At 38.9% G+C, this 20341-nt stretch overlaps 1 protein-coding gene and 2 long non-coding RNA genes across 4 annotated transcripts in view; 1 reads left to right on the plus strand and 2 right to left on the minus strand.

The window, feature by feature from the left end:
* LOC133209052 (uncharacterized) overlaps window positions 1–16460 on the minus strand; it is a 37398-nt gene extending 20938 nt beyond the window's left edge. Inside the window, exon 1 of the long non-coding RNA XR_009724575.1 lies at window positions 16330–16460. This is a non-coding gene — a long non-coding RNA (uncharacterized LOC133209052). The remainder of the gene's footprint in view (window positions 1–16329) is intronic.
* On the minus strand, window positions 1528–16251 carry LOC133209053 (uncharacterized). Its single transcript, XR_009724576.1, has 3 exons — window positions 16187–16251; window positions 5897–6077; window positions 1528–1814 (listed from the first exon to the last, which is right to left on the minus strand). It is a non-coding gene; the product is annotated as an uncharacterized LOC133209053 (long non-coding RNA).
* A 211-nt stretch (window positions 16461–16671) lies between the features above and the next one.
* Window positions 16672–20341, plus strand: part of DMXL2 (Dmx like 2) — a 52604-nt gene continuing 48934 nt past the window's right edge. For both annotated transcript variants that reach the window (XM_061347393.1, XM_061347394.1), the window contains exon 1: window positions 16672–16824. In XM_061347393.1, coding sequence (XP_061203377.1) covers window positions 16738–16824 — 87 coding nt within the window. In that variant the 5' untranslated portion in view covers window positions 16672–16737. The remainder of the gene's footprint in view (window positions 16825–20341) is intronic.

Below are 20341 nucleotides of genomic sequence, written 5' to 3' on the forward strand. Positions count from 1 at the left end.
GATACCACTCTTTGAAAACTGGATCCTTGGTACCAACCTCATGTCTATTGGCTGGTGTCTGATTTGTAAAACAAATTAAATTACAAGGCACAAAAGAACAAAAAACAAAAACAAACAAAAAAACCCCACTATGTTCTGAGTGTTCATTTAAGACTTACAATTTTGGTACAGTCTAGTAAATTCTCAAAATAACCGATAACCTCCTTATATTCAGACCGTGCCACTCAGATATGGTACTATATTAAAGAGAAAGTGGCTATTGCAGAGGTGTTGTTGAACATGCCTACAGCTCCTAGCAGTTGTTCCTCCTCACATGGATGTTCCTGCATTTCTTACCACTAGCTCTTGTGGGTGCAGATTGTCTCTTAAAGTCTATCCTATCTATGCTCCATTCTTCTAAAAAGCTGAGCCTAATCAAGAATTCTAGATCCACCCCCTCAGCTGTACGCTTTTCCATGCAAAAGCAGAAGAAATTCCCATGTCAGTTTATAGAACTTTTTTATCAGCCATGATTTGTAAAGGTGCTTATTTAAAGAGATTAAAATCTGACTTGAACTTACAAAGTGCATACAATCAGCCAGAGCAAACCATGTAATTTCATTAATGGCAATAGCTGCATGCTACCTGTGCTCCCATCCAAACTTGGCCTTGTATCTATACTCTCTCAGTACATATCTAGACTCAACTGCTGAATAAGGCAAAAACAGTTAAGCCCATAAAACTGGTGGGCCTTCAGTTCATTACTCTAGACATCACCATGGTCTTTTGATGATGTCAAGTGAACAACAGCAGGCAGATATGTCAATTATAAAGTCCTTCCTTGGAAAACCTGTCACTAAAGCAAATGGGATTTGTAGACAATCAGAACACAGACTGTCTTTGTAACACTCAAATGTCACACTGAACAACAAAAGTCCTATAGCTGTCACTGTGAAGCATCGCTGCTTCATCTTGGTGAGGCGTGCAGGCATGCTGTTACACTTGATCTCTCACTTGATCTTCTTCCATTCACTTGTCTCTTGTCTTTAAGCAGGCTCCACAAGGCACTATCTCTTCCACTAAAATTCCTGCTGTGCATAGGAGTCTTCACATCTATAAGCTAAAGGCTAGTAGCTTAAGGGCACATCTATGTGAAAGAAACATGCTTCATCACAACTATGTTAATGCTGTCACACTGGAACACATATACACGATATACGTCACACCTTCCCAAGTTCAGCTGATACCAGCTGAGCTTTATCCAGCAGCAAAACAAAATACATTATGCAACTACACAAAGAAGAACCACTAAAACACAGATTAGGTTTAAGATAATGAGTTTATTTAGAGGTTTGGAGCTGGCTGACTGTGACTGCCTACCAAGCTTCATAGCCTAACTGAATATATGCTCAGTACTTTAAATACGAAAGAGAGTTAAGTGACTCAGTCTTCATCAGAATATTCTTAATTCCAGTCTCCTCAGCAAGAGTGTCTCCCAGTATTGATAACATGAGACATATTACACAAAGAACTATAAATCATACTTCCAATTTTGTATTGTTCAATTTAGTTAATAAGAACAGATGTTGTTGCTTCCCTCTGTAAGTATTTCTTTCTTGTTAAGAAAGTACAGACTATGTTTACTGGTTTTTAAGTAACTATGAACCTGACTCCTTGTTTCCCAGCATAATTTTTCTTATTCCATCTTGACTGGCACTGTCAGAGCACAGCAATCTGCAGGGCAATCTCCATGCTCATGATTAAATAGCTCCTCATGGTATTATTCATTTCTCTGGGAGATATGATGAATATATTCTGTAGTTAAATGCATGCATCTGAAAAATCCCAACATTATATTTTAATATTTCAGCTCAAGTCTTGATAAAGAAAGACAGATACAAGAAAATCAATTCCACCACTGGTCTCATTTCAATTTCATGGATTCTCCTCTGCAATCATAAAGCAGAGTACTAGCCACCCTGAATGGAAATATCAGCTGTTCTAAATTGATCAATATTACACAGAAATATTGTGTGTATTGGAATTACTAGCCAGTAAAGGCTGTAGATACAACGTGCTCAAGAGAAACTTTGAGTGCTGAGTGACTGTTTTCAGGTTTAGAGTCAGTTCCTTTTGCTGCTCATTGCAAGACCCAAACCAGAACCTTCACAACAGCATCATCTCTTGTGATACAGATGCTTAAGAAGTGCAGCCATGATCTCTAATTACCCTTAGCACCTTCAGAAAAAGGATGAGCATGCTACCAGGCAAGAAACATACCCATGTTCCATTTTATGAAATAAAAGGTATAGAAGTTTTGAACAAATTCATGCAAAGGCAATGACAGTGAAGTAAGGTCATTAATCATGCTAGCTCAGCTTACGTTCTAAAATGGAAACAGAAGAAGCTGCTGGGTTTAACGTGCTTGGTAAATGATGCTTGCCTTTGAAGAAAGTAGGATTTTACCCTGGTTACAGTCAATGCCAAGAGGCTTTCTGCACCTGCATACTGCACTGCCCTGGCTCCCATAAAAAAAAAAATACTATCACTAATCTTGTGCATATATCTCTTCTCAAGAAGAAGAAAACACCAATATCACCACTGTAAAGAAGAAGATGTATTTAGAACTATATGACTTGTCCAAGTACATGTAAAAGTAAGAAATTGCACCCAGATCTTCCTCACGAAGCTTGAAGTTTACATCATCCCCTAGTTGAACACAGACAGGTTCATAACCTAAGGTTCTATATGCATTAAGTTATCTTCTCCACCCCCATCTCTCTCAAGTCTTCTTTTCCTTTCTTACTGCAACTTTCTAAAGCCCAGAAAGGTACTAGTAAGAGCATATCACCTGTGTATGTCACTGAGGTATGAAGTCTTGCTGCCCGACCTTTTCATATCCTCTGCTAGAATCATACCTTGGGGACCACCCATATTTAGAAGGCTTATTTCCAAGCCTGAGTATTTAGACAAACACTAAGACCTCTCACTACAGGTTGAACAACAACAACAGAAAAAAAATTAATCCCAAGGAATTTACTAGGACAAAACTCTCAGTGACTTCAACAGCAAATTTTGCTTCTGGATAGGAAACAGTGGACCCATAATCTCAAAATACCTTGCCAACATTCATCACTTATTAAATCTATTTGCAAAACAACAAATCAAATCCTAGCAAAACAAGCGGGGTACAAAAGGGGGATGACAGTATTGTAAAATAGTAAATCCAGTTTTCTGTAGAGTTACTTAAACCACTGGAAGAGAAAAGTAAATAAAATGTTGCAGTGTACCATTTTAAAAATGTGGAGGGAAGAAAAGGGGGGGGGGGGGGGTGTAAGGAAGCACAGAAAACTTTCCCCATTGTCATTAAGGCAGTGATAAAGTGAGAACCATTTCAAAGCTAGTTTTAAGTGCTTTTTTTTCCCCTTTAATATCTTTACTTAAGTTTATTCAAATTTGTGAAACTAAAGTGCGAGGAAAATACATACCTAACACAGGGACATGGATCTCAAACAGTTTTCCTATAGGTTCTCAGAGCTCCGGTGTTTGTAAGGGAAAAAAGCAATATCACCACAGGGTGTCACTAATGCTCTACGAAAAGGGAGTAAGCTACTGCATTTGACTTGTGTTTTCTGATGGGAATATTTCCACATGCTTTGGTAATTCTCAAGTCTCCATAAAATACCTACATATTTAGGACCACATTAATTTTAAGCAGATGAATAAATGACAGTACAGAATCTCAGGAGGCCCGTGTGTTTTACCAAGAATCAATACTATTTCTGACTCAACTCTGACTGCATAGCATCCAATTTAGCAAGCAAGGATATCCTGGTATAGAGCAACAATACATGAAAGCAACTGTTTCTATGCAATCGTTCTAAGAACAAACCAAGCTAATCAGTTGATGCCAAAGAGAACAAAAGAGCCAATATGCTCCTATGCTAAAAATCAACAGCTCCTTTGCTATAATCTTTTACCGATAATAAAATACAGCTTTGACAAGAACTTTTCAGTGTGCTTTTTATGTCTGTATGGTTGATCTGTAAGTGAGGTTTAGAGGTGAGAATGCTATATACCTTTTTTTTTTTCTGCAAGTAAATTAACTTTCCACAAGCAATGCTCTATTTTAGCCTCAATAAAGCAAATTAATGAAAACTATTTTCTTTCATCAGGTTTAGCAAAAGCAGTTGCCGAGTTGTCAGCTTTAATCACTTCACAAAAGATGTACATACAATAAATCATTCAGGACAAAATTAACCTTTTTGTTTTCACTGTAAGATATTGTTTAGGTATTCAGTATAACAATACTTAACATACAGTTTTCTAAGTGAAATACCCAAGTTGTTGTTCTGATTCTTTTCAATGGGAAGGATCAGCTATAAAAAACATAATTTTAAATCTCAAAGTACTGAGAACACATTTATCCTTTATAAAAAGTAGAGCATTACCCATTTCCTCAAAAATTGCTTATTCAAAAAGAGTAAGCTTTCTATTACTATTATACTATCTTGCTAGGAAACACTAAGCTTAAGGAATATAAAGAGGGGTTATGCTAATAAGAGTACATCTCACTGAAGTTTTATACCATCACCAGTGGTTGCATTTCTTTCACACATCATCCCAAACTCATCATGTCCCACTCAGTGAAGGCTTCCCTTTGTGAAAACTGTATGCTGACTGGCAGAAGATAGTATGCTTGTTTCCCTTTTAACACCAGATATTTAACATGCAAATCATATGTAACATGTATGTACACAATATACATATGTTACTGGTTTCCTTTCTCCAGTGCTATGCAGCTTAAGTATTCAGCGTGCATCATTCCAAGAAGCCTGACAAAATGACATGAACAGAAACAATCTGGTCAAAATACAGCACAAACAAGCTAGCAATGTTATCTTGCTATTTGTCGCCATACTTTCTCGTTAGATAATAAAGTGCATATTTTCTGGTTTTATTGCAAGGAAGATACATAAATGCATTGCAGAAAGGTATTGCAATGAGATTGAGGAGGATCCTGAAATGATGTCAGCGGATACAGATCTGTTAAATACAGCAAAGCAATGCTGGTTTGTATCAGTTAAGGTCCAAAGTATCTCTTTGGCACAGGCTCTTTTTAAATACACTTGTCTTTATTACAGTATCAATAAAAATATTCTGAGATCAGAAAACGTCCTTCATAAATTCTCTGGCATTTGTCAATTGCACAATAGAAAAACACAGACACTTCTGGCAAAACAAAACAAAACACACCAAATAAAACAAAAAGCAAATACAAAAAAAACCCAAAACAAACAAACAAAAAAACCCCACAAACACAAAAACCACCCCATCACAGCTAAAAGCCTGACTTGCACTATTAAAGTTGAATATCTTGTCTCTTGAGACTGAGGAAGGTAGAATTATTCCATAATCACTTCTTGAGACATGAAGCCCTATTCCTGAATAGATGATTCTGACTATGTAAATTGAAATAGCTTTGGATGTTCCATGGGTTTCATGCTTTCTCAGTTTTACAGGTGGGAGGGGAGTTCATTTGCAACTATCTGTAACCTAGATATTTTCTTTAACTTACAAAAGCTTATAAGAAAACTAAAAGGCTTCTGTGGTGTTTCTCTATATATCCATTCTGTCAGTATGTGCCCTTCCTGTAACATAACATGTTATGTTATGTTGCCTTTGAGGATGCTTAGTCATTTTCCCCAATGCAGCTACCAGATTATTCCTCAGGAGATTATTATGACCTACTTCGCAGGATTGCAGCTTAGTAATTACCAGCAAGGAGGGCCAGATTTGAACTTTGAGACACTAAACTTGGAAATGAATAGTATATATTTCTGAACAGCAAACTGACAAGCAGCTATACAAAGGTTTTGGAGGGCTTTTTTGCTAGTGTAGATCATCAGAATGCTACCTTGCAGTTCTTGTCCCCAGAGAGTTATTTAAATAATGTTGTTCCAGCCTTCCCCCACCCCTTTTTTTCCTTTTGTTCTACTAGAAACCCCATTCCTGGGCTAATCTTCCTACTTCTTGTTCGAAAGTGGGGAGGAGAGAATTTAATCTAAGTGAAAACTCATTTCTCCTTTGATCAGTTACTGTAAACACAAGGCAAAGGAAAATTCAGTAAAGTTTTTTTACATTTCTGAGTAGCTGTCTTAGAGTTTTGAAATAGCAAATTTAAGGTCTGCTGAACCCTCAGATGGAGCTGCAAGCAAAAACAATTTACAATTGCATCTCACTGAAGAAAGAAACCAGGTTTAAAAGTAGCATCATGAGAAGTTTCCTTTATATCCAGCATCACATCTGGTGAGACCAACGGTGATTTCTACCATTGGCTGGACCTACAAGTCTGAAGCTCTTCATCTGCCACAACAAACACTTTACGAAATGAATCACAGAACTTTATCACAGCTAACACCATCTGGCAGAGTTCTGAAACACTGAAATGTTACCTGCTGGGTGCAACCCTTTCTAAACATAGTAGCACAGACTAGCTCCTTTCCCACTACATCTTCCTCCAGCAACTGAAGAAATTTTTGAGGCATGGGTAACAATGCTCAATACATACCTGTATATTTTTGCTGCCTTTTCTGTAGTATGCGCACTACCCTCCCAAATTAAAATCAACACCAAACAAAACCCCACAAAAATAAAAACAACACTTAAGCCCCCAATAAATTAATCACACTGTCTGCACTGGCTTGTCATTTTTTCTCCCACTACCATCTGTTCAATTTTTTTTCATCTGGAAGCAAGAGAAAAAGCCAACAACATTCAACCGCTCTGTGCCTTGGAAGCTGAAGGAGCCAAGAGACCAAAGTCTTGGGACAAAATGGACCCATATTGTATATATTTTTTAGACACATTGGCAATTTATATGTATTGATTATGTCTTACCACCAAAATAAAAATTGTATGGTTTTGTCAACATGATTGTAAAATGACCTAACAGAAGTACATATAGCAGGATAATTCCCTTAGGCCTTTGGGCTCTATGTAGCCAAACACATAAATCCACTCATCTCTTCCCCATCAGGAAGAAAAAAAAAATAAATATATATATATAAGAGACACTTTCATTCTCTGCAGTTGGAACTGGAAAGAAAAAGCTTCCAGGTTTCCCAAGTTACCCACCTTGGGGGCGGGGGTAGCGAGGGGAGAGGGAAAAAAATAAAATAAATTTAAAAAAAAAAGAAACAAAACAAGACAAAACCACCCCACATTTCTTTTTTTTTTTGTTTTATTCCTCCTTCATAGTTGTTCCACTTTATATTTTTCAATAAAATGTTTCAGAGTTTTCTTCAGAACAGGCATTCCAGTCAACAGCCAGCACTAAAAATTATTCCGAGTTCTTTACTTCATTAGTACAACTGCACAGATGGAGCATTTGCACTTGTACTAGAGGTCTAAGCAACCAAACATCAAATTAAACTGTATAAACCATAATAAAATATTATACAGTTAGATTACAAAACAGCTGATTTATAGCTAGTACATTTCTTGATCGTGGCAGAACCAAATAATCCAGGCATTTGCAATGCTGAACCATCTATCCTAGGCATCTCTCCTTTTCAGTTTTATTTACTGATTTAGGACCAAGATTTAATGGGAATAATTAATCTTTGTGCTGGCACTAGGCTCAGTTCAAGAATAAGCACTTGGCTGCTCTCAAGCCTGTCTGAGTTATTTTGGCTCTCTGATACAAAGCAGGCAACAGTCAAGGTTGACATAATCCACTGGCAAGGTGTACTGTGATGCTACTGGTAAAAACCAGTTGAAAAACAGACATTCAGCCTGGATGTCTCCTGCTCCAGAGATTCCCAAAGAGGAGAGACAGAAGGTAAGAGGTAGCAACTATTGAAATCATCACCAGCAAAACACTAGCATTCTTTAGCTAAGTGAAAGCTTATGACTCCAGAACAGATTAATGAGGCACAAGGAGGTGTTGGGATCTGCTTACAGATCCCCTATGCCTTATATCATATTGTTCAGTAAAGTTCAGTAATAGAGCACAGCTGGTGTCCAAATGGCTATTTGCAGATAGGAAAATAGTCAAAGATGCTGAATGGTCCTACTCAGGCTTGCTGGCCTTCTTAATAAACACTTGTACTTCAGACCAGCTGCCTTTAGACAATATAGTATCTGACACTAAACACTGGTAGTCCTAGATCCTCTACAGACCACCCCAGTGTTGGTTGTATGTTGGGCTGCACAGTCAATACTAAAAATAAACCCTTTTAAATAAGTTATTTGGCCAAAAATAATGGCAAACACCCATGAGTAACAAATATGGCAGCAACTGTGATTAGTATATTTGATCTGCTTAACTCAAAAAAAAATCAAAATACAGACTGTTTGATAACTATGACTACAAGATCTTTGTTAAGTGATCCCTTTTTGGGTACATTGTTATTAGGATGTAATAAATACTGTACGATCCACATAACAGACTGCTAGTCATGACACCTTTTACTGGGTTTACATATTTGCTGGAAAAGCAAAGCAAAGCAAAACACACACACACACACACACACACACACACAAAATCACTGCTGATCAGATACAGAAGAAAATATGATTTACATAGCTAAAGCCTCAAATTTATAAGATCCAAGGAAATTTCAAAATATTAAAAAAGAAATAAAAGACATTATTTGGATTCAGAGAAAATAAATATTCAGAGAAGAAAAAAAAAAATGAAAGCAAGTTTTTTCCACAGGCTGTAACTTAAGGAAAATTATACAATTTTGTGCTCCCCTCAACGCAGCAAACCTTTGTGAACAGATGGTAGCAGTTCTGTGTGATGCAGTAGGCAGCATTCCATATCACGCTGCTGGCAAATATCACCACCATGTAAAGGACTTATTGCTGTGCGCACTTCAGAACACACATACACATCACTGACCTGTCAGAGGTGTTTGGCACATACCACTTAACTCAGTGGTAATGAGCAGGTGAGACACAAGTTAAGACAGTACAACAAAACCTCAAAGAAATATACACAAATTAAAGAACACAAGAAACACTTTTCCCACCAATCATTGGCAAAAACTATTTGTTTACTTAGGCCCAAATTTCACCTTTTATCTTGACTTAATTTGAGGTCTATGACTGGATATCTAGAGTGCTCTTTCAGTGAATTTGTTTCATAGTATAATTAATGATGGCTAGCATTTGGTTCATTTCTCATATCCTGTTTGTGGTTGTAGGAACCGAGGGAATGTTTTTCCACAAGCACACATCTTTATTATAATCACAGAATTGTCTGCAAGATAAGAACTCACAGTTCATATCCCAAAATAATCCTAGAAGCTCACAATAATATGAGCAGTCAGGCAAATTTTACTTTAACATGTCCTGTAGCATTCTGCAGATCAGTTTGAAAACTAGAGTAAAATCAACATATTCCTCATAAATATGTTGACATAGGTATCAACAATCCTTAACTGTTCCTGCATCACAAATCTCCACAGTTCAAAACCTCTACGGACTTCTCACATTCTCTGCAGAAAAGCTACAAACAACTGAGTTGTTCCATATGCAATATTCTGGGAAATAGATTTAGTTTATTGTCAACAGGAACTTGGGTTTTATTATTTATGATGAGTAATAAAGAGTCCACAAGAGTCAGTCACCAGTTCAAAACTATGAAGTCCATAGAGCTTTGCAAATCATGATTCATCTTTCAACTTACTACCTCCAAAAAAACCTTACAACGCACGATTTTAGCAACTGAATACATTGACAGCATTTTGTTCTTGAGATATGCTCCTTAGATGCCACTTCTGGAATACAATTTACAAATATATAGTGTATATACCTTCAATATTAATGTTCTTTATGTATTACTGCAAGAAAATCTCAAAGACTTTTCTGTGGACACAGATTATGAGGTGTTAAACCAAGAAACATCTGAACATCTGAAGTTCAGCAAATTCCATGGCAGTTATGGCTCACTAACTCCACCAAAGATGACGAACCTCTGTCTTCCTGAGGAAGAAATCAGGATAGCAAAAGTTCTAGATAAAATACCCTATGACTAAATAGGCCCAGTGTGAAAGGTATCTGGAAGTCCTGGTTGCTTGGCTTTTCAGTACTTTGGAGAGAAAAAAAAAACCAAGCAAACAAACAAACCAAAAACAAAACACAAAGACCAAAAAGAAAAAAGAAAACCCACCACCAACACACACACACAAACCCACCAACAAAAAAACCCAAACACCAAACCACAGGAACAATATAAATCAAGATACAAACTTCAAGTTCCACAGAACATATATGTTCCCTGTCAGAAGAGCAAAGACAAGTAAAATCCCAGTCATTTTTCTCAGTAAGTCTCTCATAGTCATCAGAAGTCATTAAGTCACATATCAAGCAAATATTTGTCAGTCCATTTCCTACTCAGGCAACCTAATTATCACTGAACACATTGTTTGGGTGAGCTTTTTCATCTAAAAATATAGTAAAGATTATAATTTGACCTTTCTTCCATTAAGAAAATGTAACTCAAATTTAACTCACTGAAATACTGCTCATTGGTATTACTGTTGCTTACTACCAGCTAAAGTTTCCTTCACTAAGACTAGTTTACAATGAATAAAAAACAACTAAAGACTCTTCAGTGGGCCTGATTCTAATTAACTTAAGTTTTCAGCTGGAGAAGCATACCAGGGCAATGCATCTAAAGCAGAGGTGTTTGGGGGAATTTTTGGTTTTTAATTTTCCATATCACAGTAGATTTTGTATTTTCAACTGTTTACTGATTGATGAGGGGGAAGAATATCACTCACACAGTCTCAGACACCACTAAATATATCCCCAGCTTTTTAAAAGTCAATTAGACACAAGAACCTCCCTCAAGTTTTAAAAATAAATTTCACCACTAAGTCAAGTTGGTGAGAGATGCCTCAGAGTTATGTTAGTAAGAAGGAATATTGGTAACTATTTTACTTGACTTCAAACAATCCATAACTGCCAACAGGCTAAATACTGGGGACCCAAATTTACTCACAGTAGACACATCGGTACTGCCTAAGCCACAGCCCATATAGATACATTGCAATGTTGCTATCAGCATAAGAAAATGCCATTGGGTTAACTAGCAATAGCTCAGCTCAAGTGTCAACCAGGTCACAACATTTATGTTATAGATATGAATATATAGATATGAATAATTAGAGCCTAAAAAGAAAATAAAAATCAGCAAACCAAATTAAACCCCAGTACATCAATTACACTGATCAGTGGTATACTTCCATAAGGGGAAAACATATCTTATGAATTCCCTTTACAGTCAACAAATTAGTAAGACATTCTGGAGGCAGTTTGAAATACCTAGCTAGGTACTACACATATGCTCTGCAGAGATTTTGCTGAGCATATAAGGAACAAAAATTAAACTGTGGAAACTGTTTCCACTCCTCTTCCTCACTCAGTATACTCTGAGATAGACAAATAGTGTTTATTTGTTATTAATATTGCAAACAGAAAAAATAAGAAATTCATAGTGACTTTTAACAGGTAAATCCATAAATGTTCGCATACTTGATTTACATCTTCCGTTCGAAGGAAACAAAAGTGACAGCTATAATGTTACAAGCTTGGTTGATTTTACTTACAACTTAAAAACCCATACTACAATCTTTTGAAGTATAATTATCTATTCTTCTGTTGTAATAGGCTTAAGCTTAAGCTAGTTAAGGCCTTACCAAAAGCCAGTGAGTCTTAAGAATATGATGGTTTAGGATGCATTCAGGTACCTGTAGAAATTAAACTACGCAAAACATCAAGATGCACGTGTTTTTAAAAACAGTCTACATAGGTGCCAGCAAAATTCAAGAAGGGTAGCATGCAGAAATCAAAAAATGAAAATAACACAGGAGAAAAATTCTTCCCTTACAGTTTTTTTTCTTATTAGAAGAATAATAGCCATCTTATAAAGTTAGAATTTATTAGTGACAAGGCACCTTGAAATTGAAGCAATAAAAACACAGTACAAGAACTACTAGGAAATCAACACAAACCTAAACTGATGACAGGCTTTCCAAATGTCAGTCCAAAATATTTTGGCTTAAGATCTCCAGAAGGGCTTTTAATTCAAGTCTTCCTCAGTCTTTGCTGTGGTGCTTATATAATGGTTGCTGTTGAAGATGTGGTCTGAGCCTGAAAACAATCATCTGGAGCTCATAAGCGGAATCCTCTTCTTGTGTCCTCAAGTTCCTGGATATGAGTCTGTGCTATAAATAACCCAATGCAACACCATTCATGTCCTCCTTAAGGACAGAAACATCTGCCTTTGACCCAGTATGCATCTGAGATTTGTTTGTTAGCTTTTACCCCAATAAAGATGATACAGGGAAATTCCCAGGACACCTTTCACTTACATTTGGTGCCATCAAAACACCTGGTCTGATACAGACTGGTTTTTTGTTATGTTATGAAGTTGTTTGTCTGCAACTGACACTAAAATCATTTGTCATTCTACTAACTCATCATTTAGAGTAGAAGTTAAAGAACGCTATGTATATGGCTATTTGTGACTTCACTGGAGGAATTCTAGTTTCCAGATACTTGAAAGATATATATAGAAAAGCAAGATACACAGATGATCGGAACTGTAAGAGTATAAAGTATTCTTTCATCTGAAGAAAACTATTTATATTAAAACAGTGCCTCTTACCATATATTCGACCCAGACACTCAGAAAATCATGCTAAACATGTTTTTTTCAGTAGAAGTTTCACTAAGCTTCTGTATAACATAATCATTGGGCATAAAGCGCACAAATTCAGTCAACTGAACCAGTTAATACTTAATCCTATGTCATTAAAGTATAATGTCATGCCACATATCACTGCTAGGAGTAATTTATGTTTATTCTGCCTCTGCTTGTCTAGCATCTACTCAGTCATTTCCTAAAAATGAAATAAAAAGTCTTAAACCCCTCCCCACAAAAAAACTTCACTGGTCTGCAACTGCCATCACAGTTATACAAGGCAAGAAAACAAAAGCCTTGAAGCTTCTGAAGAGAATTAAGACAGCACTCTTAGCCTTCTCCTTAGCCACAGAAAGTCAGCACTTTCAAGTAAGTGCCTCAACTCCCCTGTGCTGTTTAAATTGCCTGTCCTTTTTCCTACTTCACCACTTAATGGATTACATTTTTAATCATTAGTTACCTCCTCCACAAGTACCCAATTGTGGTTTAAAAGAATTACCAAAAAGTTTCATTTTTAATGCCCTTTTTTGTCTTCTGTAAAATCGGAAGTACAGGTAATTATTCTACAGGACAGTAAGAGTCCAAACACGGGAAGATGTTAAGACACCTACTGTTGAAAAACACAAAAATGTCCCTTAGGAAGCAAGACTGTCAGTTTCCATAAACACAATTTTTAAAAATATGCAAGCAAATATTGTGTTGTAGCAAGAACTTTTCAAGAGTATGTAAGAGGTGACCATCCTTCATAAAGCCTTTAAGGCTTTCTACAGAAACACAGTGAGCAACACTTCACAAAATTAAGACCATTACAGGGACAATGTTTACAAATTAATATCTTTTTGGCAACTACCTTGTTCTGTCAGTAATAACAAAGGTTGGGAGAAAACCCACACTGCAGTTCAGAAATCAGTAAAGTATTTTTTGAACTTTCTCCCATCCCATAAAAGCCTCTCTCTTTTGCCAAAATCAGAAACTCTCATATTTTACCCCTAAGGAAAACTAGAACAAGAAACACAAAGATTTTCCTATATATAATCATGGTTTCTATATCAAAACATGGTATTTCCTTCTGATTATTCTATAATATCACCTTGTTTTGCCAAGTAAAAACACTTTCTTACAGCCAGTGGAATTAAGTTAGTTACCCATGACATCCGTGTAATCCAGTATCTGTTTTCTAAATATGGACCTCTTTCCTTTGACTCTATCTCTTTTTGGAAGCAGCAGCAAACATTTTTAAGTAAAGTCGCAACCTTTGAATACCTGTAGATTTTTTTACCATCCCCTGTAGCTGGAGAAACAAAGCAAAACTGTAGTCATCCTTATACATGATGCAGGCAACGTCTTGAGAGGTCATCTAATACATCCTGATTGAGCAAGCCAAGAGCAAAGTACCGTCAGCCTTCCTCCACCTAAGGCAACTCCAACATATCAGCATAAATTAAATATACCTTTTCTCAGGGGTAGAAAGAAAGTAATTGAACAAAGCAGCAAGATAGTCAGGAATGAAAAGAAAAAATAAGAGAATGAAGGCCTCTTAAAGACTTTTATTATTATTTTATATATACAAAATTGCTTCATGCTCTTGGGCACAGAAATCACTGCTATGTATACCACAAATTCCTTTAATGAGAGACCTTTATGTCTCTAATAAGGAAGAATCAATTAAGGTAAATAAAACAACCTGCCAGCAAAACTCAGGTGAAAATACTTGTTTTCAGGAAGAACACAAAGGCCTTATCTGCAAATGCTTACAGAATGATTCTTGGTCAAAGCTTTGTGCAGAGCTAGCAGTGTCTGCAGGCTTCCACACACAAATAGGAGTATCTTACTACCAAACCCATAATTTGACCTTTTTAAAAGAGGAACTTCACCTCCTTCAGGATAACATGCAGTTTTCTGTCCCACAGCAAAGTCTCAGTGAAAGAGTACCACACTAGGCAAAAGCTACAAAAACTTCTCATCAATCCAAGCAATAAGATGGAAGTCTTCCTCACAGTTGGCATGCCCAACAGTTACTGGCAGTCTTAAGCTGCTTAGGTGACAAGACTGGGCTGAAGACCAAAACTCATCCTCATCATGTCTGTTACCTAGCAAATAACTGTTCCTTGCAGGTACTCCACCTTTGCTTAAGACTCTTCACCATTAAAATCAGAAAAATTTACTACACCTAAGAAAGGAAAACGCTTTCCTTTGGATCATACTATTCTTCTAACATCCTACTTAATATTATGACTGACTGTGCAAATTCAAAAGATAGCTGTCTTTTCAGGCATTACTTGGACTTTGTTTCACTTACTTAAAAAACAGACAAAACCCCAAACCAAACAGAAAGCTTCATGACACCGTTTTTGCCTCTAAGTCCTGTTGCATGAATTCAGGAAAAAAAAAAAATCTTACCCAAAATAAAAGACAACTGTAAATTAGCATATATTTTATATGGACAATGTCTTCAATCAAAGAAGTTATGGAACACTAATGAGTGGAAACACACAAACGTTACATAGTGGTTTCACATGCAACCAGGTCAACTGAAGATCAAAGTATTTTTTCCCCTTTCATCCCAGGTAGAGACACTGTTCCCACCAAAAATAAAAAAGACAGCCTTTGACAAGCACAGCAGTTGGTAAAACTGTAAATGCTAAGACAACGGTTTTTTCCAGCAAAAGATAACTTGGTTATGCCTTAATTTGCCTCTACATTCCAAGCAAACTCATTTATTCAGTGAGAGATGCACACTTTCAAGAGGAGGTGTAAGGCAAGATGAATCCTGCAGGAAAATTACTATAGACTTTAAAAGAGATTGAGCTTTGCGGGTTCAATCATTAGCACCAGTGGTACAATAGCAAGACTACCATATTCACCTACTACGCAAAACCGAAGAACTTTCCTGGTACCATGACAAACAGCCTAGAAAGTATTCCCAACTCCCACCCTCCCCCTTCAGAGTTTAGAATCCCTTCCAAACACTTTTCAGGAACCAGCCTTCTTCACACTTCTGAGACAGAAAAAGATAAGCACATTTAAAGGCCTTTGTTTTCAACAATGTTTGGCAGTCAACACAAATAAAGCAGCATAAGCCCCCATGATAATTTGCATGAGGTCACAGGACATGCCTAAAATGCAATCACACACCTTAAACAACGGCTGTCCCCCAACTCCTCATGCTATGCTTTTAGTGTCAAGTACTGGTAATTTTCTCACCAACTCCTTGTAAATGGGTATTTACAACGACCCTGAAACATGGTGTAGTTCTCACCGACACAAAGCAGTCTGACTTAATGCCGGCCCCATTCTTGAATCAATAGCGAAGTACAACCCCTCAGTAATCAACTATAGCACACCAGCCAGCAGCGGCTGGTGGCCTCCACTGGCAGACTCACAAGAGCTTCGTAAAGAGCTTCACGACCAAACGCGAGGATCCTTAACAACCCAAACCATCCTCAGAACGGCCGCACATAACTAATAAAAGTGCAGCGGCGGCTGCACCTACCGGCCTGCAGCCGGGGAGGAACTGCCAGTCCCTCCTCTGATGGGACACACTTCCCGAGCCGCTGCAGAGGCGGATAACCTCCTCCAACTCCTGGCTTTTCCTCCAGCCCGCCCCGCGAGGCGCCCTGCCACTCCCTCACCTGACGGCACCAGCCCAGCGCTCCGCATCCTCAGCCGTCACTCCCTCTCCTCTTTCAACCCCGGCGCTCTCCTCCGCCCCGCCCCGTGGCCGAACCTCGCACAGACCGGATGAGCAATGACCCTCCCCGGGGGGGCCCCCCCCCCCCCCCCGGTCTTTAAATGCCTCGCGGGCGCGCGCGCTCAACGGCCGCTGCTCGCGCTCAACGGCTACTGCTCGCGCGGGGGCGGTCCCTGTGCGCGCGCCTCACCTGACTCACTCTGAGCCCGGCGCGTGCTCCGCCTCCCCGGCGCGCGCCCGCCCGCCCTCCCGCCCGCGGCGGCAGTGGGCCGGGCCTCGGCGCCGGGCAGGGCCTCGGCTCCGCGCGGAGCCATCCGGGTCTCGTCCGCTCGCCGCCGGCAGCGCCGCGATGCATCTGCACCAGGTGCTCACCGGCGCCGTCAACCCCGGGGACAACTGCTACTCGGTGGGCAGCGTGGAGGACATCCCCTTCACGGTAATGCTGGCGGTGCGAGATGAGAGCCGGGCTGGACCAGGGAAGGGGGTTGTCGTGTAGGCCCGAGGAGAACGGTGGGAGGGGCTGGAGGGGATCAACCTGCGGGGGGGGGACGGGCAGGATCTCTGCGGCCGTTTTACCGGGGTTGGGAATACCGAGGTGGGGAATACCGGTGTGGCTAAAGCGGGGATTATAAATGGCGGGGCGGGGCTGTGACAGCCGGCATGTTTATGGGTGGGGTGCAGGCCGCGACCCCGCCGCCTGCGGAGGGCCGCGCTGCTCGTCCCTCCCGAGTGCCACCGCTGGGGCGGGCCGGGGTCCGCTGGTGCGCCCGTCCTCTCTGGCGAAGGGCTCTGGGGATGCTCCGGGTTCGAGGAGGGACCTGGGAAACCCCGAGTCGGGCGTCCCCAGATCTTGATGTGTGCTTGGAGGTTTGTGTGTGTGTGTGTGTGTGTGTGTGTGTGTGTGTGTGTGTACGATCCTCCTGCGAAGAATAGTGTTGCACTAGGCTTTTTAAGAAGCCTGTCCACTATTGATGAGCGTCTGGCTTCAATTACTGTGGTTAATAAAACACAAATTTGTCAAATGGTCCTTTTAAACTGGAAGCGGAAAGAAATTGAAGGAAATACACTAAGTAAATTTCAGGATTCCAGTAGTTTACATAATAAAATCTGTTTACCATCCACTAGCTATTTTTGTCTATTTCAATGTTAATTTCCACTTTCTCAGTTTATGATTTGCTTCTCTGACTCTCAAGAGTGATGAGCCCCTGCAGTGTTTTTCATACTGTGGTCTAATCAGTATGTTATTATTTGGGAATAAACTGTCTCATTAGGTTTTTTTATTAACATTTACAAGACTATATCCCAAGCACAAACCAATTCCCAGCTAAATGATACAGAGCATCACTTAGTCTAAGATAACTGTCAGCAGACTTGTCAAACATTTAAAGCTTACTTTAGATCATCACAGATTTCTAATTTCAGTAATGAATGCTTCAGAGTCTTTAGGAGAAAAAATAGGTGCCATGTCTGTGTTTATTTTCCTTGTTCTGGTGCTATGCAGCCATACTGCTGTTAAAGGGACCTCTGTTACCTTTTATATTTATGTAAGAAATAATTTACTCATATTCATATCTTAATATGTTTCTTTGTACTGTGATAATTTGAAAAGTCAGCTGTCTTCTATTACGAAAGACAGCCTTCTGCTTATTCTTATAATGTTGTATATATTTTATAACATCTATAATGAATAATATATATTATTGTTTACACAAGAATTACCCAAGAACAAAAGTCACATTTTACAAAAAAAGTAATGCAGAATCATTTGGTAGCATGTTAATTTTGGAACTGTATATAGCAGACCTCACTGTCTTCTGTGGCTGCTGCATCTGATTTTTTATTATACAGTAAAGAAGGAACTAAAAGGATAAGATTATCTTAATAAATGTATATTCTGGATTTCCACAGCTGTAATGTTGTTCTTCCCTTTTCTTCTTTCTCTGTGGTATTATTTACTGCTGAGCTAGACCTTGATCCTATAGTAAACAGTATGGCTAAAAACATCTGCTTGCAAACAGTTTGGGGTCTTATATCCAAATTCTTGGGAAATTAGTCACCTAGGTGACTCTCAGTATCTTCAGTCTACCCTCAACTGCAGGTGTCACCTTTGTTAGTGCCTAACCTTAAATTCTGTTGGTCAACATCAGTAATGCTGTATTGACATAGCTTTGGGGGGGGGCCCCCCCAGAAAAACCATTAAGCTGTTTGGAGTCATAACTTCAGGTCATGAAGCAGGATTTGCAGTTTAGAGATTATCTATTCGTGACAGGGTCTGATTGTCTAGATGTGCTCTTTAAGACCCAGGTCAGCCTCTAAGAGCAGAAGCAGAGCAGTGAAGGGAGATCTACACAGTATGTGCTGTACTTTATGAATCCAAGTGAAGTTAGGCTGTGGCAGAGGAGCCTTTGTTTGTGTGCATGTATGCTTGCTTGTGTTTTGGTTGATGTTAGAGCATTCATTTAAAATGTGTGAGAAATAGTTCAGAATTGATGCAACTGATTCATCATAGGGACTAGAAAATACAGCTTTTTGTGTGCAGAAATGAATCACTCATGTTGAAGTTACTCCACTTAACAGAATAATGCCTTGGGTACACGTAAATATGCATTTGCTATTTGATAGTTTGGGATGTATTTCCTTCCCACCCATCCCGCCCCCTTTTTTTTTTTAGGAAGAGGAGAAAGGCCTTATGAACTTGCTTTATTGCTTTAGGTGCAAGCAATCTCCAACAATCTTAGGATTCTGAGAGAAGGAACACATATTTTTTTTTTGTCCTAATTAGGGACCCTGCAATTCTGAAGGTTGTTCTTCATCCTTCCTTTTTTCTATGGTAAGCTTTTAATTTCCAAGTCAGTGTAGCTAGAACTAAGATGAGGACATGTTGTGCCTCAACTTTTTTAAAACTTTGGTGAAAGTCATCTAGTTATTCTGAGAATAAGAAAAGGAAAAGAAATAATTTTGCCCTTAATTTTTCTTTACTCGCTAAACCCCAAGTAGTGGGGTGACTCCATAAGCAGAACAAATCCAGAGAAACAGAGACAATTGCTGTAAATTGGAGAAAAAGTTTTTGTCAGTCCTGTATCTGAAATGTACATAGTGTTCTTTCCTTCCTGTGCTCTCACAGTCTGCCTGCAGCAGTCCTGACATGTGTCAAGCATTTCCCAAATAAGGGGTGAGGCATAGAAATGTTTGGTTAATAAACTGGCTTGTGGATGTTATAGCTGTATTGTGCCCAGTCTAGTAGGGAAGGAAGTACACAGGGAAAAAAAGGTTTGAAGGGCAGTTAGAAGAAAAATAGCTTCACAGTGTTATGCTCTACCAAGCAGTCTCTTCAGCCTCCCCTCATCTGAGCTCCAGGAAGGACACTGCATAATAAGGGTTTAAGTACTAAATGAAAGAAGTTCTGGTAATAATCCTGTGCACTACTCAACTTGCTGTTACTTCATGTTCTCTTTTCAGTAAATATTGTTAACTGTGTTTCACAAGCGAGTTTACAAAAGGTCAGAGTTGAGCTTTATACAGAAGGGCCTCACAGCAGACCCTGCCTAGACAGAAAGGGTATCTTGTTTGAACCTCATAGTCTAACTGGCAGCTAACAACTTTTTAGAGGTAGTAAACTGCTTTTCTCAAATCACAGTTGATTTTGCTTAGCTCTTGTTGTTAAGCAGCTGTTTTATGTTGAGCTGCTTCCAGTCACTGACCTTAAATCCAAGTGGGACGTATGTGACCAGTCTGACTTTCTGTGATGTGGAGTAAGGTGTTTTCAGATAAAGACGATGAGCTGTTCTGATTCTGTTTGAATGACTTCTGCCCTTTGTCCAAGCTCAGGGTTGGTTTTCCCTCCCCCTGAAACTCTGAACAGAATATGTAGCTGTTTCTAAGGTCAATCTAGGTTTGAAAAAATAATAATAAAAAAAAATCCATAAATATGGCAGTTATCTGCAGGCTAGATC

This window comes from Neopsephotus bourkii, unplaced genomic scaffold (genome assembly GCF_033783945.1).
Source record: "Neopsephotus bourkii isolate Nb327-2 ecotype Australia unplaced genomic scaffold, CSIRO-AGI_Nbou_v1 NB_318, whole genome shotgun sequence".
Lineage (NCBI taxonomy): Eukaryota > Metazoa > Chordata > Aves > Psittaciformes > Psittacidae > Neopsephotus > Neopsephotus bourkii.